Source organism: Myiozetetes cayanensis, unplaced genomic scaffold, assembly GCF_022539395.1.
Source record: "Myiozetetes cayanensis isolate MyiCay16 unplaced genomic scaffold, myiCay2020 scf12, whole genome shotgun sequence".
Lineage (NCBI taxonomy): Eukaryota > Metazoa > Chordata > Aves > Passeriformes > Tyrannidae > Myiozetetes > Myiozetetes cayanensis.
In genome coordinates this window covers 30358422-30383236 of record NW_026086826.1, presented here as the reverse complement: position 1 = coordinate 30383236, position 24815 = coordinate 30358422, and the positions used below count along the sequence as shown (strand labels likewise).

Here is a 24815-nt window from a genome sequence, read left to right as displayed (position 1 = left end):
AATCAACATCACACATATGCTATCACAAAAGCTCCTTATTGAAAATGTCCAGTTTAGTTCTGAAGCTTAAAATAAATGTGATGGCTTGGTATCATTAATTAGTTCTACTTTTCAATACCTGTGTTAAATATATCAGTATATTTCACATCCTTTTCACAAAAAACTTCCTAGTATTCAAAAATAAGATTTGAAATTGTAACAGAAATCAGGTCTTTCCCTTCTAATTGTGTATCATGCTCAGAATAACTATCCTTATTCAGAAGCGTTAGTTATGATCATATGGTGCAACGTCACAGAATATGTCCTTGGTAAATGAGACGCTGATTTACCTTAGCAGCTCACACTTTGAAGGAATAACTTTTTTTCCTAAGCTGAACTTACCATGCACTCGTACTAAATATTCCTTGTCATCATCCCCTGCTGGGCTCGATGCCAAACACGTGTATCTTCCTGTGTCCTCCACCTAGAGACAGGAACAACTTCAGCAGAAACCTCAGAATGTGGGAAAAGGTCAGCAAAACCAGGAAATACAAACATGGCAACAACATATAACAGGCAGCACTTGAACACAAACACAGCAGATAAGGAATGCCTGGAAAGAAAATGAAGTTCTCGAATACTGCATTATTTTACCGTGGTGGAATTGTTCAGAGATGGTTTAGGAGTTGCAGGACTCCATAAAATTTCTCTAGATGATGTGTCTCTAGCTATAAAGATGAAACTGGCTAAGGGATCAATCTAAGAAAGAGACAGGTTTGGGTACTAAGGCATTCCTTTTGTGCACACACAGTCATTAATTCCTTTATGGTTTCTCCTTCCTGTAAACTCCTCCTTGTAAAGCCAAGAAGTGTTTGTTATACAGACAAATCAATCCCAAGCCCTATCCCACTGCTGTTTGAGGAACTTCACTTGGCTGTCCACAGCTGGATTCAGTCTTCAGTTTAATGGTGAAGGTTCTTAAAGGTTGTTTTCCCTGGACTCTTATTGTAGGAATTAATCTGAATTAATCTGAAAGTCTTTATCTATTTTTTCCAAATTTGCACCCAGAAGGCTGCAAATGCAGCTTTTCTGTGTCATCAAATGGTTTTAGGAAAATCCAAGCTAATGGGAAGAGAAGGAAGGCTGAAGAGGAACTATAAATCACAAAAGAAAAGCAAGGGATAGTAACAAGAGTCAAATAGGTAGAAAATTAACAAGAACAGATCACAGACAGATTAAAACCATTAAATTATTCGTCCCAGCACTGACTGTTCTGCTTTGTAACACGATGCACCAATAAATAAAAAAAATATGGAACTCTGAAGTGAACATGAAGTAATAAATCTCAAAAGAGGCTGAAGTGCTTGGGCACTCTCATCCAAGAATATTACTGTGTGTTCTGTATGGGAAGCTCCAAGGCAACGTGATTTTGTAGCGGGTTTTTAGGACATCTCTTAAGACAGTCCTAAGGCAGGCACTCTTTTGGAAATGCAGAACTGAGCCTATTTTGACACAAATATTCCACCTGAGCACTGGTTATTCTCAGGGCTTCTCTCAGCATATGAACATTATCAGTCTGCAGAAGTGGGCGCCCATCCTTCATCCAGGAGATTTTGGGGACTGGAATGCCAGAGGAGATGCAGAGGAGCTCAAGTGGGTTGTTAACGATGACAGAGAACTCTTCTGGTTCATCTGAACCATTGATGTGAGGTGGTTCTGGGGAAGGAAAAACATTTGAGTTCTTTATTGACTCCAAAAACCTAAAACAACTGACTGTGAAAGTCTATAAAACATGATATGCAGCCTTGGGGGTGGAGTTTGCACAATTAGTCTGCATTATATTATTTCTTAGTGTGTCACGAACTCCCTGAATAACTCAGGTAATTTCTATCCACCTCTGTCTATTAATTTGCATATTTTATGAGTTGCAATTATTCATTAGAAAATGTTTTCAAAATCACAGGTAAAATATATTTTTCAGTTTCAGTGAATATATTCATATATTTATATATTCACTGTTGTACTTTCAGCTGTGTATCTTCCTGTCAAGTTGAATTTCTGCTAACCAAAGTTCTTAATTTATAGCATATAGTTGTATTCATTATAGCATATTTCAGTACTTGGGAAATATATATACTATATTATACATTCACATCTTTTCAGGTATCTTTCGCTTCTTTATTTCTCTCATTTATCATTTATTGAAAAGGCCAGGTTGGACGGGGCTTGGAGCAACCTGGGCTAGTGGAAGGTGTTCCTGCCCAGGGCAGAGGGTGGAACAGGATGGGCTTTCAGATCCCTTCCAGCCCAAGCCACTCTGAATAGAATAGACAGATTCTCCGAGTCTATAAAAATACTCCTTATCCCTAGAGATTTTTTGCATGTCGTGTTCCTGCTCCCATTTTGCTGCACTCCAAGGTTAACACTCACCCAGCACGTTGAGGATGAAGTGCTTTCTGGTATCTCCGGCTGCATTGGAGGCCACACAGGTGTATTTGCCCGTGTCTCCAGGCTCTGCTTGGAGCAGCTGAAGGACCATGCCCTGGTTGCTGGAGGTAAGGTGAGCCCCCAGGCCCAGGGGATGGCCATCTTTAAACCAGGCCATGGAGGGGGCCGGCATGCCGTCAGCGAGACACTCCATGGCAGCGGCACTGCCCCTCAGCACCGTCACCTCCTCCGTGCCCCCCGCGCTGTCCAGGCTCGGTGGCACTGCCGGGACACAGACAGCTGGGTCACACACAGCACAGCCCAGAGGCAGTTCTGGATGGAAACAGCTGGCATGCAGTCACCTTTTGGCATTTCCTCACTCACATTCACGTGTTCAAAGTCACTGAGAAATTAAATATTATTCCTCTTTCTAAAAAACCTGTGATGTGTCATGGGGGTTGGAACTAGAGGAGCTTTAAGGTCCCTTCCACCCCAAACCATTCTGGGATTCTGGGTGACAGTTCAAGTAAGGACTCTTCTAGGGTTAAAACACTTTCCATTTAGAAAAACCCCAACACATTGAAAAGCCAATGTTTCCCTCATGATTATAAGATATACTTGTGTATGTCTGCAACATGGTGTTGGTGAAAAAGAAAAGTGGTTTAAGAAATTAAAAAATAAGATTCCTTACACAAAGCACTGCAGAGAAACTCACCAAAAACCTGCAGGTTGTAATGTTTGTTGTCCACTCCAGCCCTGTTAGATGCTACACAAGTGTACACACCAGTATCAGAGATCTGCACTCGGGCAAGTCTAAGGAGAAAAGCATTTTAAGCAAGTTGTAAATGGAATACGTGGAATCCACTATGGTATGGCTCAGATCAAATTTTACTCTTGCTTCCAAAAGTACTAGAAGATTTATGCTGATACAGCAAACGAGAACAGAAAATGGAGCTAGTTAAGACAGACGAAAACCAACCTGAGAACCTGCCCAGCTGACAGCAGCCTGACTTGGGAGGAGACAGACAGAGGAAGGCCATTCTTCAGCCAGTGTAGCTGCGGTGAGGGGGTCCCAGAAGCAGTACATTCAATATTTAGGGAGGTGTCCAAAAGGGCAGTGAGCTCCTCTGCTTCAGCCTTACTATTGGCTATTGCAGGAGGCACTACATTTTGTAAATGTTGAAAAGGAAGATATTAAAACAGACTCTTAAAATTATTGCTCATGTGTTACCTTGTAGGAAATCCTGCACCTAAGCCCCCACAGGTAACCCAGGGAGGATCCTCATTTTTAATAGAGTAAATCCTCTAACAATAATATTGAGCACTAATATATTAGCCAGTTACACATTGAAAATCAGATGCACTTTAGAATGACAGTGGAATCCTTTGGCAAACAGGGAACTTCGAGTCTGAAGCTCATGGGAAGAGAATGACAGTGCAGGAAGGGCCATCCTCGAGGGGACAAGCTGAACCCAGGGACAGAAAGGACCTGGCACTCAAACCTATGTCCTTCAATGAGACTTAAATAAAGTGAAGCCACACAGGAGAAAAGTTAATTTATTAACATCTAGATTTATCTGCTGACTTCATTTTTAAATAGAGGAAGTTTCAAAACACCTAGTTAATTATTCTGGCTGGTTATACAACAGGACTGCTTAGGGGGATTTTTTGGTTTTACAGGTTAGTGTGAAAACCATGCTCTTAGGGGTTCACTATACAAAGGAGGCCCAGCCACGTGCAGCCCCAAGCTCTGGCTCACTCACCACCCAATCACACACAACAGTTGTGTCGATAAGACCATTTAAGTTGGTTATTGCTTGAATTTCAACCAATGCAAACTGAACAAAAAACTCTCTGCTGCTGTGCAGAGCCATTCTCTCCCAAAAGATGTGATGTGGTCACTCAGGATTGTTCCTTATTATGTCAAAGATCATCTCCTGCCTGTATCCCCATCCATTCTGAGCCTGTATAATGGGACAGATGCCTGCACAGCTGTGAAACCCTGCCCACGCAGAACTTTCCCCTCTTCGCTCCAGTCACTGTACTTAATATTAACACATTTTTCACAAATTAAAATATCCACTCTCTACACTGCTAAAGAATCACACTCACTATCTTCTGGATGTCAAACTGTGGAAGAGAAGAATTTCCTTCAACACTCCACCATTTTTCTTTTAAACTCGGGACCTTTAACTACTAGTTCCCTACACCACTCTGCTTTTAGCTAATGTACTTTGATTGGAATTAGTGAAGATATGCTTGGGGCCGATTTCCTATTATACTGCTTTTTTGTTGCATTAGTCTATCTCTCTCCACAAGAAATAAAAAAATCACCACAAGCAGAATTCCTCTATTATGAAATCCACTAAAGGAATTAATTCCTGTTTATCCCAAAACACATTTACCAGCAATTTCAATGCTTATGTCACTGACAGAACATCCTGTGGAATATACTGTGATATCTACGGTACGTGCAATTGGAAACATATGTATTTAGTATTCCACTGCAGACAGACATTCCTTTCTGGGCTCTCCCTTGGGATTGTGTACAAAGATGGGATTATGCACAGATTTTGGGTTCACATCTGGGAGAACTCACCATAGACATTCAAGTTGAAGATCCTGTCCTCCTCTCCTGCAGGGTTTGTAGCCACACAAGTGTATTTCCCTCTGTCCGAACTGAGAGCTCTGGAAATGTTTAATGTGCTGCCATCTGGAGTCACTCTACAAGGAGCATCACAAAGCACAGTGTTTGTTTAGTATTCCTCTGACCTGGCAAATAAACAGTCCGTTCTGGACAGTTAAATAACTACCTCTATCCTCCTGGGAGTTTGGTGAGAGAACCATTGTGTTTTGCAAAATATTATTGTTAGAGATAAGCTAGGAAGTTTTTCCTAGAGATGACTTGTTTAACTTTGTTTTAGGATTCAGTTCCAGACAGGCTTTTGAAGGACACATAATGAAAAGCATCAAGTAAAATGTTTCCATGCCTCAGATCTTTCTCCTCCAAAGGAACTTAATGGAACTTATTGACCTTAATAAACTTTCAGGAAGCTGATGAACTTTAATGGAATTTATTAACTGAGAAAGAAATAAGTATCATATACTTATCTCTGTTAAAAAAAAATAAAAAGAAAAAATGAAAGTAGTAAAAAATTATACAAGATTTATAGAAGTTAAAGAGAGAGATGATGTTCTTAACTTGGCTAAGCTCCAACTCAGGCCCTTCTCACACTCCCTTCATAAGGCCCTCTTTTATTCCCCCTCTGAGCCTTGAAATTATAGAAGAGAATGCAGTGTCTGCTTATTTTTGCTTGCCTTATTCTTTGTAAATCATCACTGGCAACTGTTTTTCCATCCTTAAGCCATTGCAGGTTGGGTGTGGGCACTCCCTGGGCACTGCAGACCAGCTGGATGCTCTCTCCCAGCAGGACACTGACCTCACTCGGCATCTCAGAGCCAACAATGTTGGGAGGAACTGGAAACGCACAAAGGAGGGAAGAGGATTCAGCAGCAAGAGACATAACCTGAACCAGAAATAGTCCCGCTGCAGTAGCACCTGAACAAGTTCTGGGCCCTGGCACAGGGTGCCCAGAGAAGCTGTGGCTGCCTCTGGATCCCTGGAAGTGTCCAAGGCCAGGTTGGACGGGGCTTGGAGCAACCTGGGCTGGTGGAAGGTGTCCCTGCCCAGGGCAGGGGTTGGGATGAGATGAGCTTTAAGGTCGCTTCCAACCCAAACCATTCTGGGATTCTATGATCAAGACCATCATAGTCCTGTTAACAGCCACACAATTATTCCATCCCAACAACAGCCATTTCTAGCCTGTTCTCTGGTAAATTTTGAGCATTTCAAACTATTTCAGTCACATTTACAGCTTCACATTCAATTCCTAACATTGAGGCAGGCAGGGGCACAACTAATGGGGATGAGTCATTAGGAACAGAGGAAAACCCAGCCCTGGCACCCCCTATAGATCCACAGGTGACGCCAAAACCCACAGCAGCCCCACAGACCTCTTTATTCCCCTTTTTTAACTATTTGTTACTTTTCCCTCCTTATTTTTAACCCATCTTACCTTTACAAGAAGGGAAATCAGGGTAAAAATCATGAGAAATGGGTTTAAAAAACTGGAATTAAGTGGAAAAGAGGTCAAAAAGGGAAACTCAAGGGCAAATCACCATTTGGGGCCGTTTAGAGCCAATTTGGGGCCGTTTTGAGCCCATGCCAGGAGCTTGGGGGTTCTGAGGGGAGAGATGGCTGGCACCAATGGCGCGTGGCTTGACCTTGAAAGCCGCTGAGGGGGCGTGGCCGGCAGCCATTTTATGTGCGGCGCTGAGGGGGAGCCGCATGTCCACCATTTTGGGGGTGGAGGCAATTCCACTGTCATTGGAGCCGGGGGTGGGGGATAAAAAGGTACTTCCTAAGGGAATTCTGCCGGTATGTCTTTGCTAACTCCTCCCATTTGCTCTGGCAAGAAAGGCAACAGGGTATCTCTGCTCCTGAAGCCACCTGTGTGTGGTGCTCCACAATCTTCCAAAGCTGCTCCAGCGCTCTGCAGAAGGGAGGATGTGACCAGGAGCAAACATATATAGCCTGCACGACTGTATTCAAGTTCCACAATCAGAATTCCAGTTCCGCGATATTCTTTTCCATGCAACTTTCTAGCAGTATAACCCTCTAACCATTTCCCCCCAAGTACAGATCATAAAAATAATGCTCTGAGTTCTCTACTTTCCTACATGTTCATGTTATCTTGGGGCTTCCAGCACAGACCCAGTGTCACACTCGCTAAATTTTTAACCACCTCTGCTCATTGAACCCTCATCCCTTACCTTGGATGGAAAGCACATAGGTTTTCTGAGCTTTTCCCTCTACATTGGAGGCAATACATATGTAGGTCCCACTGTCCAGAAGCTGGGAGTGAGCAATCTGAAGTTTGCTTCCACCAGATAAAATGTGAATATCAGGGGAATCTGAGTTTTCTGAAAATATGCAAACAAGTCGTTATTGCAAACCAGGCCATGGGGAGCAAACATCTCTTTTGGGAGAAATTCTTTCCTCAAAATTTCCAAACAAGGATTGCAATCAGTTACCAGGAGAGTCTGTGTAGAGACAGATGAAGAAGAAACAACCAAGAGACAACAAATAGCACAGTGGTGCCTCAAAGAGGGGAAAACAAGGAGTGAAAAGCATGAGAGAACATTTTACCTATTGGTTTTCCATTCTTGAGCCACACTAATGTTGGTGGAGGAATCCCAGTGGCATCACACACAAGGGTGACAGGATTACTGATGGATTCACTGACCGACTCTTGTTCAGGGCCTTCAATACTTGGAGGCACTAGGAATTGAACAGAAGCAAGAAAAATGGTTTGGTTAACAAATGTATTTTGTAAGTTGGTTTTGAATTGTCTAATCTACAAAGTCTATGGTTTTATACTAACTATTGTAGATAATGCAGAGAGTGCTCACCATAAACATTAAGATGGAAATTTTTATCATCTCGCCCCGCAATATTTATGGCTCTGCACACATATTGGCCCGTGTCAGAAACCTAAAGTTAAAATATATTAAAAAAGAAATCATTGTGGAGTCTGATTTTAATCCTACAGTCTAGAGATACGAACACCCTCCTGTGCTTCTGCCAACTCAAGGTCCTTCTCACAGCAAGAAAGGCCTCCAGCAAACACATCTCCTACCGACAGCAAGTAAATATACAAACATAAGATGAAAATAATTGCCTGACAGCAGCAGAGCAGTGGCAGGTGCAGCCTCCCCACAGCCTGGCCTACCTCTGCACCCTTGATTCGCAATGTCTGCCCATCTGCCAAGATCTCCACGTGGGCAGACTCGGAAATGCTGAGCCTGTTCTTGTACCAGGTGATGACTGGGGGTGGGATGGCATTGGACTCGCAGTCCAGCGTCACTGGGGTGCCCACCCGCACGTTCAGCACTGTCAGGGAGGCTCCACTGGGATCCTTGATGCTTGGGGGCACTGCAGGAGAAGCTCAGAGTTATTTCTGCCTTGGTTTTGTCAAAACAACTCAGTAAAACAGATAAGCAATATGTATAATTCCAGAAAACAGCAAAAAACAAACCAAGGACAGTTAGGAAACTCTTCTTCTGGCTTTCCCCAGCTTGGTTCCTGGCAATGCAAGTATATTCCCCATCATCCAGTAGTCTGGCTTGGGGAATCTGCAGCGTCCGAGCACCTGAAGCAAAGAGAGAAGGTTGGAGATTTATCCTGGAGGGATTGTGTTAATCCCAAATGCTATTTTAAAACTGCAGGTCCAAAAGGCTCCATAAATAGTCGTCACAAGCCTTATCAAGACAAACCACACAGAAGTTGAGCCCAAAGGCTGTAGAAATAGCTGAGATTCCTTACCAGGCACAATGAAAGTGTTGGAATTTGAACTGAGAGGTTTTCCATTCTTGAGCCAGCTGAGATCAGGGGGTGGAAAGCCTGTGACCTCACAAGTCAGAGAGATGAAATTATTCACCACCACGGTCAAATTCTCAGGGTTAGTACCAACAACACTTGGAGGAACTGTGGAGAGAAACACACATTAATAGGTTTACATTGCATCAGCAAAGGATATTCCACCAATTTTACTAAAATAAAGCTGCATTGCTGGGTTTCACCAGAGCAACAACTCACAAAAACCTCTCACATCCCATGAATGGATCCACTGGTTTTTTGGATGCATCTGGAAATATGACTGAAATCAATCTAACGGTCATTCCAGCTCCTGTAATTCACAAAAATGTCCATTATTTCATTTGCAGTCCTTCTGTGCTTGAGATTTGGGAAGCCTAATGAGCCTCCATGAGGTCCTGACTAATGCACTCTCAATTTTCTAACACTGTGCCCCATCAGACACTTGCTGTGTGAGGCAGCACAGATTAGATTCACCTTGGCAGGTTATGTAGGATGACTGTCACTCCTACCTGAATTCTTATTGCTCCTATTCTTTCTGAAATAGTCTGTTTTCTCATGATAGAGAACCCAAAATGATTGCTCCTGCCTCAGTTCAGGGCTATTCTGTAAGCACACAAACCTGATGTTTAACAGCAAGCTAAGCACTTCAGAATCCTGGCCTGCACCATTGCTCCAAGGGGTGCATTTTTTAAGCTCACAAGTCCCAGTATTTTTAAATCAACAATATTTTGACATGTGACCTTTCTACAAGAATGACTTAAAACAAAATAACTGTAAATCTCTTCCTTTTAATAACCTCCAAGTTTTAGTTGCAATGTTTTTGCAGTGGGGATATCTAAAACACTTAAGAGGAAAGCAAAAGCATGTTTTTGGCTCTATAAGGTGGAAAAATTATTCCAAAGAACACATGGAATCCTCTTCTTCAAAGACAGAAACATTGAAGTATTTTGGCCCATCTCCACCCGAAATGCTCCAGCTGTTTGCTGTCACTTGAGTGACAAAAACCAGTCATTAAAGCAAGTTTATGGCTCCTCTGGGCACTGGAGAAACAAGGAGTCCATGTAAATGGGGGAATTCAGTCCATATTTTTTAGCTTGGAATAACTGAAGGATATTTTCTGGATAAAGAGCATGAAATGGTTCACTAGAGTAAGTGGAGAATTCTGATCTGATGACATTTGATAGTTATTTATATTTATTTAGTTTTACAGTTCCTTTCCCACAGATGTGATTATTGGCAGTGGGTAATTCAATATACAGGGCCAAATCTCAGCTGTCCTGAATGTAACTTACTTAAAAAGTGGGTGATTTCAATTTCTTCAGCAAAAAGCCCCCACAAATAATCTACATATGCAAATGTATCTGTATATGCCCACAGATGCAGTAATGGGCTCAATTATAGCACTCCATAGCCAAATTACCTACTTATTCTATATTAAGGTTAGAGGTTGAGATTTTAAAACTGGGTACTTATTTTCCATGTTTTAAAAGGTTTTCTGTTAGTTTTATCACTCACCTTGGAGACCAGAAGTGATTTTTCCAACCTCATAAAGAGCATCATCTTTAATATTTTATTAAAATTTATGAAAGCAGTTCCATTAGAAACACACAAAAATGCTGGAAATACACCTCTTTTTTGACACTGACAAGACACAGATCATGGTGCTTAGTGATAATGCATTTCCCTCAGTGCTTCACCCTGTGTGGTCCTTTCCTGAAGAACTACACTCTAATTTTTCAAATTAAACTGCATTAAGAATAATAGACTTAAGTTGGTAATACTGTTGAGTTAGAAATGAACCTTCAGGCAAATATTGTTTTTAAGAGAAGAGGATTAGACTATGGTCACTCTAAACAAGTATTTTAAAGACAAGAAGTTTAAATTAAAACACAAATGTCAAGAAAAGGGAAATATTTTGATTTAAATACAAAACTCACACATCAGAAAATTTAGACAGATGCCACTGAAAGAAAATAATTCCTCAAAGAACGACTCCAGGGTAAATTCTTCCCATGACACCACTATTTTTGGTTAGTTGTATCACTGAACAGAAAAAAGGGCTATAAATTTGTGCCATTTAGGATGTAAATCTGCTGTAGGCAAATGAGGGAAAAGGGAATTACTGTGTAGGGAATAACTTGGATCCTCCCATTCCTGGGATGCTGGTCCTGCACTGAAGTGAGGGAGAGAACACAGCACTTGTTTTCTATCCAGACTGGACAGAGAGGCTTTGCCATTGCAGGGAGTGACAAAGGACACTGACCCCATGGAGGAGGTTGGGATACAAGTCTGCAAATCATACTGTGAGAGCAAGTAAGGATGGAGCTGCCAGTATCCCTTGGGAGCTTTAACCATGGAATGGTGCACAGGAACTGGAGGGAATAATGCTCCTCTGTTCTGCAATTCAGGATGGAAAGTTCAAAGTGGGGGGATGGAGAGCGGGCAGAAATAAAAGGGAAAGGTTGGGTTTACTCTGAAACATTAGAGATGTCCTGGTTTTCTGAGGCTATCAGGAGAGGAAGGGAAAGTAGTGGAGATACTCTTTTTTTAAAGGAAAAGTGTCCCAATTTCTTGATTGCCTTTGTTTTAGACTTCTGGTGCTTAAGGCCAAAATTTATTTTAACTCTACAACAAAACCAAAAACAGAGAACAGAAAGGAACTCAAAAGGGCACATTTCTAAAAAGCAACCTTTTACAATGGTGTGTATCTTCATTTAATGCTTTCTAACCACTGATTTCCTTGGAACATTAATTTTATGAACAGATCAAAACAGAGTATTCGACCTGCTTGTAATTCATGATGTTAGAGCTCAGCAACCCCCACAGGGTGAGCAGACACAGCCACTACCCAGGCTCCCGCAAAAACAATTCCCACCTTTCTGGAATACCTCTAAGGAGTCAAAGCCATGTGGTATCAAGAGCCACATGTTGCCAAGGTACTTTAAACCGATCCTTGATTTCTGGTCTGTCAGAATGCCCATCACACCCCATAAGATGATTTACCTGCATAAAGCCCGAGCACTCTAAAACTCACACATCAAGCTAAACTGGTATTTGACAGAAGACAGAAAATTATGGATTACTGTACTTACCGTGAACATTAAGGTTAAAATACTTCTTGGCACTTCCAGCTGTGTTTTCTGCAATGCAGACGTACCTGCCAGTATCTGTTATTTGGGAATTCAAAATCTAAGGAAAAAAAGAGAACATATGGCTGTGGAACTAACACACAGACAACACTGTCAAAGAATCAGATGGGAAGGATTAAGACTGGCTCTCTAATCGGTTTGATAGTATTATCCAATTTATCAACAGAAAGGGAAAGTCGTTCAGAATACACTATTTTCTCCACAGAAGTCAATATTATTTTAAACCAAGTGATTTCAATGACTGGTTCACAGCATGACCCCACAAAACAGCATGGGAATGAGAAGCAGCACCTGAGGGAGAGAAAGAAGGGGAATAAATTCCTTATGTTTGCAATACCGTGCAGGAAAAAGCAAAGACTGCACACTCAGCAAAACTAAACAGATCTGTGTTTATGGGCAGTTTGGCTTGTGTTTGTGAAGCCAAACATCAGTTTTTCACTACGAGCTACCTGTAACCTCCTTCCACTGGACAAAAAGGTGTGTTTGTCATCTTCTGGCAGGAGCTGGCCATCCTTCTGCCAGGTGATGCTTGGAGAAGGGCTCCCACTGGGAACACAGTCCATCACTGCCACCTTGCTCACGAGCACAGTCACCTCCTCAGGCAGGTCACCCTCAGCTCCACTGATGGACGGGGGAACTGCAGACAGGGAGAACACTGTCACTCAGCACCTCTCAGGGATGCTTCTTACATCAGACTGGGTTTTCAGAAGGAAGCAGAGAAATCTCCAGTGAAAGATAAGAATGCCCCAGGAGTAGTTCAGCTGAACCAACTCAGTATAACTCAAAGGACTGCAGCACAACTACATTTATTCACAGCAGCCAGGAAGAAGTAGGGGTGAAAACTCATTCTCCAGTTAGTCCATCATGTTCTTTGCTATGAAAATAAAAGTTGATTTCTGAGGTATAACCCCTTCATAACAATAAATCCATATTTTCAGCGGCATACACAGCAGCAAAGGTAAAGAAATGTGTTTCTCAAGACCAGAACCTTGAGTGCATCAACAGACAGAACAGATGGTCAACACGGTTGTGCAGCATTCTTTGATCTACACCCTCAATCCCCTTCAGCCTTTGGGAGTTCTGCAGGTATTTTAGAAAATTATGACCAAAATAAAGAGAGAGAAAAGCCTTGGTCAGAATTTTCTATGGGAAGCTGGAGAAGGAACAAGAAGTATCAAGATAAAACCTGGATTTCTACCCACACTTTTCTTTCCGGTAACAACGGAGTTCCTATAATAACAACCTAGAAACATTCTGAACAAACAACAGTTTCACACAGTTCTGTGTAGTTCTACAACTCCAGCACCCTAAACTCGTCAATTTAATAGTTTACAAATACACAGACTTTAAAACCACAAAGGAAACCTGGGCTACAACGCTTCCTTAGTCAGCAGAGAACCCTTTTTTGCCACTAGAAGGAGAAGGGGAAGCAGGGGAGCTCACAGAGCACGTGGACATGGTAGTGGATGGAGTCCTGCCCGGCCTCGTTCTCCGCCACACACGTGTAAGTCCCGGCGTCCCTGGGCTGGGCCCGCGGGATCTGCAGCACTCGGCCTCCTGCAAGCAACACACACCAAGGAACTCCATCATTTCCACACCATGGCCCATCAGAGACCTGAGCAAGCAAATTTATGAATGGTCAAGCATTTGGTCTGAATTATAAGTAACTAAAGGCTTTTATTTTGCAGCTACTTTTTTCTACTGTCAGATTCTTGGATTTGAGCCACGTTCACAGTGAAATGTTAGAAAAGAGCAATTAATTCCACAGAAAGGAGTAACATTCTGCAGCAACTTGCAGCCAGGCATTATTCTTCCATCAAGAAGAGAAATATTTGTCAGTTAGACAGCACAGAACTAACAGGCAAAAGCTTTGCCACATAAATCGCTTCAGAAGGAGAGGACACCTTAGGAACACATTCTGGGAGTGGCTGTCATTGCTCTCCCAACAGATGAGCAAGGGGGCCAAGAAGGCACTACCCTTTTTTACACCCCCCCTCCCAAAGTAGCTCTGCACAGCAAGACTCCCAGGACTACAGGTAGCCCTTCCCCTTGCCCACATGATGTTACACAGGAGCTCATGGCCATTTTTCTGCTGGAAATATGACTTCCATGCCTCACTGCTTGGTTAAAAGGCTTTTCTACTCCAATTACAATTTTGTCAAAGCAAATTTTATAAGGAAATAAATCAGGAACAGATCAGAGAGAAGTTATCATTGTTGTATTGTATTTCTCAGCACATGGAAGTGTTTCGGGCCAGATTGGACAGGATTTGGAGCAATCTAGTCTAGTGGAAGGTGCCCCTGCCCATGGCAGGGGGGAATGGGAGGGGCTTTAAGGTCCCTTCCAACGCAAACCAGTCTGGGATTCTGTGATTCTCTATGAAAGTTAAAAGGTGACATTCACACCATTTTAGCAACTAATTTTTTTAATAAAAGGAAACAGCTTAAGGCCAAGGACTGGAGAGAAACATCTCCAGACAACAAAGTCTGAAAAGAACATTAAAGGAATGTTCTACAGTGAAAAAGTCTGTTATTACTATACAAATACCAGCATTAAGGCCATTTCTTCATCACAGTATCCCAGAATGGTGTGGGACAGAAGGGACCTTAAAGTTCATCCAGTGCCACCCCTTCCCTGGGCAGGGACACCTTCCACCAGCCCAGGCTGCTCCAAGCCCTGTCCAACCTGGCCTGGGACACTTCCAGGGATGCAGGGGCAGCCACAGCTTCCCTGGGCACCCTGTGCCAGGGCCTGCCCACCCTCCCAGCCAACAATTCCTTCCCAATATCCCACCTAACCCTGCTCTCTGGCAGTGGGAAGCCATTCCCTGCGCCCTGTCCCTCCATCCCTTGTAAACGGTCTCTCTCCCTCTTTCCTGTAGCCCCCACAGGCACTGGAAGGTCACAGTTAGGTCACCCTGAAGCCTTTTCTCTTCCATGTTGGACAATCCCAGTTCCCCCAGCCTTTCCTCCCAGCAGAGTTGTCCCAGCCCTCAGATCACCTTGGTGGCTTCAGGTCAGAGAGGGCCACGTGAACACCCACCTGGCAGGATGAGCAATTTGTCACTGGAGCTCAGGGCAGAGCCATCCTTGTACCAGGTGAGCACGGGAGGGGGGACAGCATTGGTCTCACAGTACAGGGAGAGAGGATTGTTCACAATCACATCTTTGCTTTCTCCAACTCTTCCTGCATCCACCGTGTTCCCAGCTTCCCACTCCCTGTAAGGTTTTTGGAAACTAGGAGGGACTACAACAAAAGAGAAGAAAAATGGTCACATTTTGCAGCAGAAATGGCGAGTTTTGAAGTCAAGAAACAAAAAGGTATTGAAATGTTAAATAAAAGCAATAAAAGATAACTGTATTAAATCAACCCCTATCCTCCAATTTCAGTTACCCAGGAAAATTCTAGTTCTTCTCATCAGGATGAACAACTGAGCAATCTACTGTGCATTTTCTGAAGACTACTAAATAACAGCGTAAGAGGACCTGCTAACAAACCCAGAGGATATCAGTCAACACCACCACTTAAACAATAAGCTATCTGGTTTCACTCAAGTTCACATTCTGTCTAAATTTTCAGAAATTACTCATGATTGTTTTCTTGTAGTCACACACAGTGCATAGGTCAATGGAATGCTGGTATCTGGGGTCTCTAAATACTATTCAGTACAGAGAAATAAAATATGATGTCTTAGTTTAAGTTCAACAAAAACCTTTTCTTATCATTTAGAGCAAGATCAGAGTTGTTATGTCATTCCACTGACTTCTGAAAATCTCCACTTTTCACAACATATAAAAGAATAATCAAATACTGTATAAAGATCAGTAAAATATACATGAAATAAAAATCACACAAACCCCAAAGGCATTGGATTAGACCAAACAGGTGTAAAGGATATAAAACTATAAATTCCAGCATCCCAGAAGATTAGAAAAGGAGGTTACCGGAAGAATTTGATTCTCTTTTCACCTTGTATATTGACATCAAACTCCAGCTCATCCTCCCCAGCAATGTTGGATGCCAGACACGTGTAACGCCCAGTGTCGGACACCTGGGCCTCCCTGATGTGCAGAGTTTGGCCACTGGCCTGGATCAGGACATGGGCATCTGCCATAAGTGGCTGTAATGGGATTTTATATGAAAATTAATACCTAGCAAAACACACACTAGAAATAGCCATATTTGTGGTAGTAATATGAGTAAACTTGATCAAGCTTCAAGGTCCTGGAGGCAATTTTTGTTTCATGGTTGTCAGAAACTGCATCTTCACCCTGACTGTGGTGGCTGGTCTGCCCAAGGAGGGGGGTTTACATCACTCCTGACCCCAGTTAAGATGTTGCTGAGGAGGGATGTCATCCCCATCAGGGCTCTCCTGGCATTGGATTAAATCAGGCTGATCCAACCCTTGAACTCACTGGCCAAGTCAATGAGCTGATGGAAAATCTACATGTGGAAAACCACCAGTGTTCTGTGAGGTGAACAACTGTATGTGACTCACCCTACTGGATCTGCTGCCCAGCAAGGACATGGCATGAGCATGAAAGGACAGAGCAGCAGCACAGAGACACAGGACTGGGTGTTAGTGTCCCTAAGGCACAGCACACGGACAGCAGGGACTGCTCTAACACAGCCCATCTCCCAGGGTTGAAAACAGGACACCTCAGGAGTGCCCATCTACCTCAGCAACCTGGGCTAGTGGAAGGTGTCCCTGCCCGGGGCAGGGGTTGGAACTGGATGAGCTGTAAGGTCCATTCCAGGATCCCCTATTTCCATGGTTGTGGAGCTGGCACTGAACTGCCAGCCTGCAGGAGACAGTTAATTCCGTCCATGATGGGAGTGAAAGCCATCAAGCCGGGGCAGCCTAAGGAGAAGCAGCTGCTGTGCCAGCTGCAGCCAGCCGTGGAGAGTCACTGCTTTTAGGGACCTCTCAACCCCTCCAACATCATTTTTCTGTGGCAATCGATTCAGTACTCCCAGGAGATCCCGGAATTACAGTGCATGCTCAAATGAACCCGAGGGTGTACACACACCCTCCCTGTGACTCCAGGCTGTTTCCACGTGCTTGGGAAATCCAGGAATTGCTGGTTCACGATGATTGCCTTACCAAGAACAGCTAAAGCAAGAGATTACACTCTCCTTTCTAGAGGAGTTGCACTGTTTCTTTCTGTCCTTACCCCGAGTTTGAGGGGGCCTTGTGGCCCTGCCCTCCCCAGCTGTGCCGCTCCCCTCACGCCGCAGTGTGCGGCAGGAACCGCGCCTCGCCCTCGCGAGGGGCCACACGCTCTTGTGGCTTTGTCAGCTCTGCCAGGACCAAGTGGGAGGTTCTCTGCAACTTCTGCAAGGGTAGCACTTGAGCAAACCATCTGTAACACGGCCTTTGGGGCTTTACACAACAGCCAAGGGACTCGTGGTCATACGTGGGATGCTCCTGCCACGCAGTGCCCACCCTTTTATAGCACAGGCCAGTGCAAGGCCTGAGAACTCCAGCACTGGTGTCTCAGGGCACTGCCAGGCACCCAAAAAAAACCAAGGATGTGGATTGGCAGAGGTCTGGCCCACAGCAAACACCCCAAGATGTGTGAGGGGTGATGCTGCTAGCAGGAGGGTGGGAAGTGCCAGTGAGCTGCTACACCCCCTGGTTGTTCATTAACAGAGACAGGGAATACAAACTGTGTCTGTACAAAATCCCCCTGGGAGGGAAGGAAGTTTGTGACTGACCTGTCCATCCTTGTACCAGCTGATGGCAGCAGCAGGAACGGCCTGAGCTTCACACTCCAGGGTCAGGCTGTGGTTCACTTTGATCTTCACTTCCTTGGGAGAGAGCCCTGTCCCTGAGACATCCCCTCTGGTAATGGTGGGGGGAACTGCACAAAAACAAAGGGAGAGACTGTCCTGACTTACTGTCTGCTGCAGCATTTCAGAATTAACCAGACAAAGGGAATGTCTGGATGATAACCTCAGGGAAAGCAAGATCCCTGACATAAACTGCCTCTTACCCAAAGCCAAATTCTTACTTTTATATATATAAAGATATATGTGTGTATGTATTTTCAACCATTTTTAGCACATTTATTATACATAAGAATATATAAAACTGTTCAACACTTTTAAACATGCAAACCTGACTACAGCCTACCTAACTACAGCACTTTATTTCGTGCCTGGCTTGAATGTCATAAAGTTCAGGCTATTGTCATCATTAAAAAGCATTTTAATGGAAACTAATATTCCCAGAAACATATGTTTGAACTGAAGTCCACGCTCAAAGTAGCTGGTCAAAACCCAACATTTCCACTCCACTGAAATCCCAGTGTTGCAAAATGTTGTTTCCTTCTGAATCAGAAGGAAACCAGAACATTTCAAAACTGTTCAGCTACCCCCCAGTTCGGTCTCATAATATTGTTTAAATTATTTTAAATGCTTTCAAAGCATTTTCCACTCTTTTTTTTTTTTCCAATGGGAAATTTTAAATTCTCCCTAATGCTTACAGAACAGTAATAACTGACAGTTGCAATGGCATTTGGGGCTGGAGGGGCTTTACACTGCTACATAGCTATGCTTCAATAATGAACTCTTTTGTCATCTTCTCATTATTCCAAATCCAATGAGGCCTTATTAGGGACTTAGTGTAATTAAAGTAACAATATGGTTACTGTAAGGGGGCAAACCAACTCCAACTCAGACTAGGAAATTTAAAAAAAAAAAAAAAAAAAAAAAGGGTAAAAATCATGCTTGATTGAGTTCATAATGAAGAGTTTGAGCATTAAAATTGTGTATTAGGCACAGATGCTAAAGGACAACGTGCTGACAGGAAGCCTGGCAAGGGAAAGCTTTTGTGCATATGGAATTTTATGGAAGGATATAAAAATAGTATCCTCCTGTTTTACCTTACTGAGGAAAGTTTCCCAATAGGTGTTATGGGTCCCCTCCCCTATCGTTTTTCTAAAACAGTTCCTGTGCTCAGGAGGATCTCTGCTCACATCTCCCATTGTGCTGCACTGGTCTGATCTGAGAATCAGTACCAAAAAAAGTGTTCCAGAAGAAACTGCAGTTGGGTGTTTCTTACACATCCTCCCCTGGGTGGGACAAAGGTTTTTAGCCCACAGCAGCATTGCAAAGGATACAACAGCCAACTTTTCCAGTGGTTCTCCTCCAGCAATGCCATGGGCCAGTGCAGATGTTTGCTGAACAAAGCCACTAACAGAAAACTTGGTATTCATCAGGACAGGAACAGTGCAAGAGGGGAAATGGAAGAATGAAAGAAAACCCCAGAACAAAACAACAACAACCACCAAGTATTTCCATACCGTGGACTTTCACTTCATAGTCCTTTGAGGTCTCTCCAGCCTCATTGGTGGCTGTACAGGTGTATGTGCCAGCACTGTCCTCCTGGGCACTCAAGATCTGCAGGGTTCTCCCACCTGCCAAGAGACACCAAGCTTTAACAGCACCTTCTCTGCTTCCCAATTATTTAAATACTTTCTGCAGCGTATTCCCAACCCTTTGGTCCAAACTGTGCCCTTAGATGAGCAGGAAACCCTGTCTGCTTACCACCATGTGTACCAAAGGAGTGCATAGTTCAGGGAAGTGCTGTGGATCACAGCTCCTGTTGTTTACAGATTCCTGGAAAATCTGTTAACGCAGTTCTGTACACGAAACTCCTTGAAGATATTTAGACAGGGTTCATTCTTCCTCTGAGCACTTGTAGCTAACAAGGCTAAAGTACCTGCTCATCTACATTACTCCAGTGTTACCGGTGAAGCTTGTTCTGGTTTTGCACCTCCATGGATATGCCAAGGCAAGAGTTACTCCACAAATTTAAAATGGTCAACTATTAATCACCTAGAAAAATGCCACCTCCTTCTGTTTACTCATGTTGTCATTTATACCTTTGTCGCTCTAATTTCCACACTTAGTTGCAAGTTATTTATATTCATTATTAACTCATATGAATTTTGCCATCACTTGGCTTTATGGAACAAAAGAATAAATACCTGAGAACAAATAAAATACAAATAAATAATCAGTTAATTGTGAACCACTTAAAAATACTGGAATGGGAAGTGCTACAAAAGTACAAACATAGATTCACAAAATTATTTGGGTAGGAAGGGACCTTAAAAATCACCCAGTTCCACCCCCTGCTCTGAGCAGGGACACCTTCCACCAGCCCAGGTTGTTCCAAGCCCTGTCCAACCTGGCCTGGGACATTTCCAGGGCTGGGGCAGCCACAGCTTCTCTGGGCAACCTGTGCCTGTGCATCGCACTTAAAAGAAATATATCCTTTGATTTTTCACAGTAGTCTCTAGCAGAAAACAAAACACTAAAAGAATAACATGTAATGCTATTTCTCAATAACAACAAGAAGTTTACCTGGCAGAATGCGGATATTTCTGTTGGATTCTAAGGGACTGCCATCCTTCAGCCAGGTGATTGTAGCTGGAGGGTAGGAATAAGCCTCACAGAGCAGGGAGGTGGGGCTGTTGAGGATGACGGTGACACCTTCTGCATTCCCTTGGCTGTCTGCACCCACGATGCTTGGAGCCACTAGGAACAACAAATCATTAACTTCTCTGACCAGCCAATTTTCTGGTCCTTGGTCAGTCTACGAATCTGGCTGCAGCCTCAGCAAGCTGGGAGGCATTCCTACCAGGAGCACTGAAACCCAGGGGCAGACAACACTCAGCTGCTTTAATGTTTTGTCCTGAACTCAGCAGTGATGCCAAGTCAGTGCAATCCATCCCCCTCTTCCTTTGTCAAGCACAGGTCACCAGGAATCCACCCACCACTCCTTGTGCAGCAGCTGGCAGAGCTGCTGCTTGATGATCCCGGGAGGAGGGATGAGCCTGGGAAACCAGGCTGTGGAAAACAAACTCGCCATTGTTTGCTCTTGGTTGTGCAATAGCCCTCATGGAAAAAACGAAGAGAACTGCAGATGGTTTCAGCTCTTTTGCAGAGATCACAATCTGAAGGGCTCTTCAGATGTTCCTTCCTAGACTTACAATAAGCCAATGTGCTGTCCTGCCCGTTCCATAGGGATGATATCCTATTCTGGTTGCCTGTTTTCCAGCTCTGTACTGTCTGAGGCACAGCACTGGTGCTTCTATGGAACCACTATCACTTATCAGTTACTAAGCTACACAGTTTTCACTGCCGACAGGTGACTTCACATTGCTGTCAGTAAAGCAGTACCGAACTCCAGCGGGATTATCTTTCCTCCTGAGATGGCTGTTGCTGGCAGGAGCCAGCCCAGGTCCTTACCCAGCACGTTCAGGCTGTAGGTTTTACTCCTGTCCCCGGCAGCGTTGGAGGCCACACAGGTGTATCGTCCGGTGTCTGTGACCTGGGCATTGGAGATCTGCAGCAAACGCCCCCCAGACAGAACCCGGTGCTCTCCATCCTCAGCCACAGGCTGCCCATCCTTCAGCCAGCTGATCTGCGGCACAGGGTTCCCTTAGGGCAGGAAAGAAAGCGGCAAATATAACCTCCAGGCTATCCAAGATTGCTGAGAAACACAAAAATACAGCTTCAGGTGTCCTTTTAAAACACACTCTGTGGGGAGACGTTTTGGAACACGCATTCTGAAGACTTTGAACCTCCTCTGAAATTCCACAGGCTTTTGGAGAAGAAATACCACAGTAACTACCCTCTTGGTTCCATTTTATACAACCTTTACAAGGAGTGCTTAGTCCTGCTCTAAGCACCAGGGTTAAACCTGAGATTTAAAAATTCCACTCCAATGAAAATTCCATTAAGAAGATGCTGTTCAGCACCAAAAGTGAGGGACACCATGGGTTTGATGAGCAAAGATAATAGAGTGTTCTTTTACCTGTCACTTCACAGGTCAGGGTAACTCTGTGTTTCTCTTTCACTTTCACATCCTCCAGTTTGTTCTCCCCCACGATCCCTGGAGGCACTGCAAACAGGCAGGAACACAACAGCAGCAAGTGTCACATGCGACATTTAAACACAACAGGCTGCCTGATGATCCTGGTATGAAGGATCAGCCTGAGAATCCAGGATGTGGAAAACAAACCCACTGTTTGTGTCTGGTTGTACAGTAACTGTCATAAAAAACAAAGAGCAATACAACAGATTCCCAACAAGTGGATGCTGTGTAAAGGCACACCTATGTTTTATGCAAATACAGCTAATTCCATGCAGGAATAAACAAACTATGTAGGTCTAAGGGCACCTTGCTGTGCTACAAATTACCTTTCCCTAGGGAAATGGAAGATAAAACCCTTAAAATACCTATCCCCCCCTCATAACAGCCAGCTCCAGGAAAGACAACTCTTACTGTATGGTTGACCTGGATGACATTCCCAAGTAATCCTGGTCAACATGTGTTTTTGGATGGGGAAGGACAGGTGTGGTGTTAAACAGCTGAGATCAGCTATTTCTTTCAAATAGAGGCATCAGGAGATTCAGGCCAAAAGAAAGTGGCACTACAAATCAAAGCAGGTAGGGAACATAAGAGGTTGAAAAGGAGGCTTAGAAGGAAGCAAGCTCAGTCTCCATGGGATTTGGGGAAGTTTGTTAACAAAAATGCCACGCTAAGGAGGCAGATTTATACTTTAATAACCCTACAAAACGCAAACTTTCATAGATAGAAGACCTAAAAGGAGAAGAATTAAAATACATTCTGCAGTGTATTTGTGATCAAACAGTGTGTTGGAAGCCAAAGTTTTATAAAAATAAGAATCTTGGGAATATGCAGAATTCACTGTCAACAGAGAAAAATGTTACACCAGATTTCTGATACTTATGAAGGGTTCAGACTGGAGTGAAGGAAACAGATAGGGCAAAATATAACTTAAAATCCTGAAGTTAAGGACTTAAGTTGAGCCAAATGTTACTATTCACAAACAAACATAGCAACTCATGCTTTGGCCCCAAAATAATACAGTAATATGTAAATACATACGAATTTCAAAAACATGGCAAAGTCACATCAAACCTTTTTCAAATATATAAATATTGTGCTTATTACACCAAGCTCTCCCTGCAAACTGTTGCTCCTCCTCTAACAATCTAGAGAATCCCTGGCCATGTCCCTGTACAGTTACCACTGACAGTGAGGTGGTGAGGTTTCTGTGCCACCATCAGCCCACATTCCAGTAACTTTCCTCTTGAAGGACAAAGGAATTTTGGGGGGAGGGAAGAGAAGACTGAACAATGGAATTTTCCACTTGAAATCAGCTTCACTAAGCATTTTTCTTCAAGGCAAACAAAGCCTATGCAATAGAGGTTCCCAGAACCCTCAAGAACACCCTGCTACTAAAACCCTCCAAAGAAAACAGTCAGACAATGAATGCTCTCCAGTGTTTATCCATCTCTTCCATTCTACCACACTTACACTTCCATGAGCTCATCAAATAAACATGAACTGACATGACTGGGAGTTATCAAGTACGGGTTGACTGTGCCCGAGTCAGCTGAAGGCAAGGGGGGCTGGTGGTGCTCAGCACCTCAGGGAGAAGAAACTTACAACAAAGTCATACACAGAAATGCTGTAAGACAACCTGCATCGGGCCTAAGAGTTGCTGATAAAAACAACAAATAGTTACTAAAACAAAAAGTTGTGTTTTCTGGGAAACATACTGTTTTTTAAAACTAAACAATGTGGCCAAATTACACAATCATGGTTCCAAATAGCCTCTAAAGAGCCTGCTGGACCACTCCTAGCCTAAATATGTCAGCAGGATCACCCCCTAACCCACTGGTCTGTATCCTTTGTCATACCAAAGGCTCTACTGACTGAAGGTTTGCACTGTATTAGAGTTGGGATTGCTGATCCTGGAGAAGAGAAAAATCTGGGGTGACCTTAGAGTGCCTTCCAGTGCCTAAAAGGGCTCCAAGACTGCTGCAGAGGGACTCTGGACAAGGCTTCCCACCGCCAGAGGGCAGGGTTAGATGGGATATTGGGAAAGAATTCTTCCTGTGAGGGTGGGGAGGCCATGGCACAGATTGCCCAGAGAAGCTGTTGCTGCCCCAGCCCTGGAAAGTGTCCAAGGCCAGCTTGGAGCAACCTGGTTTAGTGGAAGGTGTCCCTGCCCATGGCACGGAGTGGAATGGGATGTTTTTTAATGTCCCTTCCAAGCCAAGCCATTCTGGGATTCTATGACTCTATGTAGAAGAAACTTCTCTGTACAACCTAATTTTCCATCCACGGCATCAAATTCACTTATTTTGTCCCTTCAGGACGCCAGTTTGGGCTTAACATTTTTGAAGTACCGGCAGAGTACAGAGGAGACCTCCTCGTTAGCGTGCACACAGGCTGCGGTGCCGTGCCCGAGCCGCTGTACTCACCCAGGACGGAGAGTTGGAAGTCCTTGCTGGCCCTCCCCGCAGCGTTGCTCAGCACACACGTGTATCGCCCCGCGTCGGCCGCGCCCACGGCGCTCAGGCGCAGCGTGTGGCCTCCTGGGGACCCAGACGGGACAGCGTCACGGCCCTGCTCTGCCAGCCTCACAGCACGTTCCACAGCAAACAGCCCGCTCCTCTCAGCCCACCCAAACCGCCCACCCACGGAACTCGTGGATCGCAGACACCATCAAGGATTTGTGCCCGGACTTCTGAGCAGGAAACTGGGACAGGACACGGTGTTTCAGCAGGACTGTCGTTCACATGAGTGCTTGGCTATACACTGAGAATCTACAGGAATATACAGGAAAAATAATAAAGCCTCATCGGGAGGGGGGGTGTCTACACATAAAGATAAACTTATTTTTATAAACACTTAATGTTATAAATGCCTTAAAGATATTTTCACATGTGTAAGTGAGGAACAAAATTCCACTCCTCCCTTCCAGCACTTG

The 24815-nt window shown here is 43.9% G+C and overlaps 1 protein-coding gene across 1 annotated transcript in view; it reads right to left on the bottom strand.

The window, feature by feature from the left end:
- Nucleotides 1–24815, bottom strand: part of HMCN1 (hemicentin 1) — a 157914-nt gene that overhangs the window by 34232 nt on the left and 98867 nt on the right. Inside the window, 24 exon segments of the mRNA XM_050306823.1 lie at nucleotides 382–463; nucleotides 1505–1695; nucleotides 2410–2688; nucleotides 3122–3219; nucleotides 3386–3569; nucleotides 5006–5130; nucleotides 5725–5884; nucleotides 7240–7389; nucleotides 7616–7747; nucleotides 7879–7960; nucleotides 8199–8401; nucleotides 8505–8618; nucleotides 8792–8953; nucleotides 11938–12034; nucleotides 12444–12631; nucleotides 13438–13551; nucleotides 15037–15240; nucleotides 15964–16114; nucleotides 17713–17858; nucleotides 19302–19415; nucleotides 20368–20541; nucleotides 21256–21447; nucleotides 21824–21910; nucleotides 24307–24420. Coding sequence (XP_050162780.1) covers nucleotides 382–463; nucleotides 1505–1695; nucleotides 2410–2688; nucleotides 3122–3219; nucleotides 3386–3569; nucleotides 5006–5130; nucleotides 5725–5884; nucleotides 7240–7389; nucleotides 7616–7747; nucleotides 7879–7960; nucleotides 8199–8401; nucleotides 8505–8618; nucleotides 8792–8953; nucleotides 11938–12034; nucleotides 12444–12631; nucleotides 13438–13551; nucleotides 15037–15240; nucleotides 15964–16114; nucleotides 17713–17858; nucleotides 19302–19415; nucleotides 20368–20541; nucleotides 21256–21447; nucleotides 21824–21910; nucleotides 24307–24420 — 3543 coding nt within the window.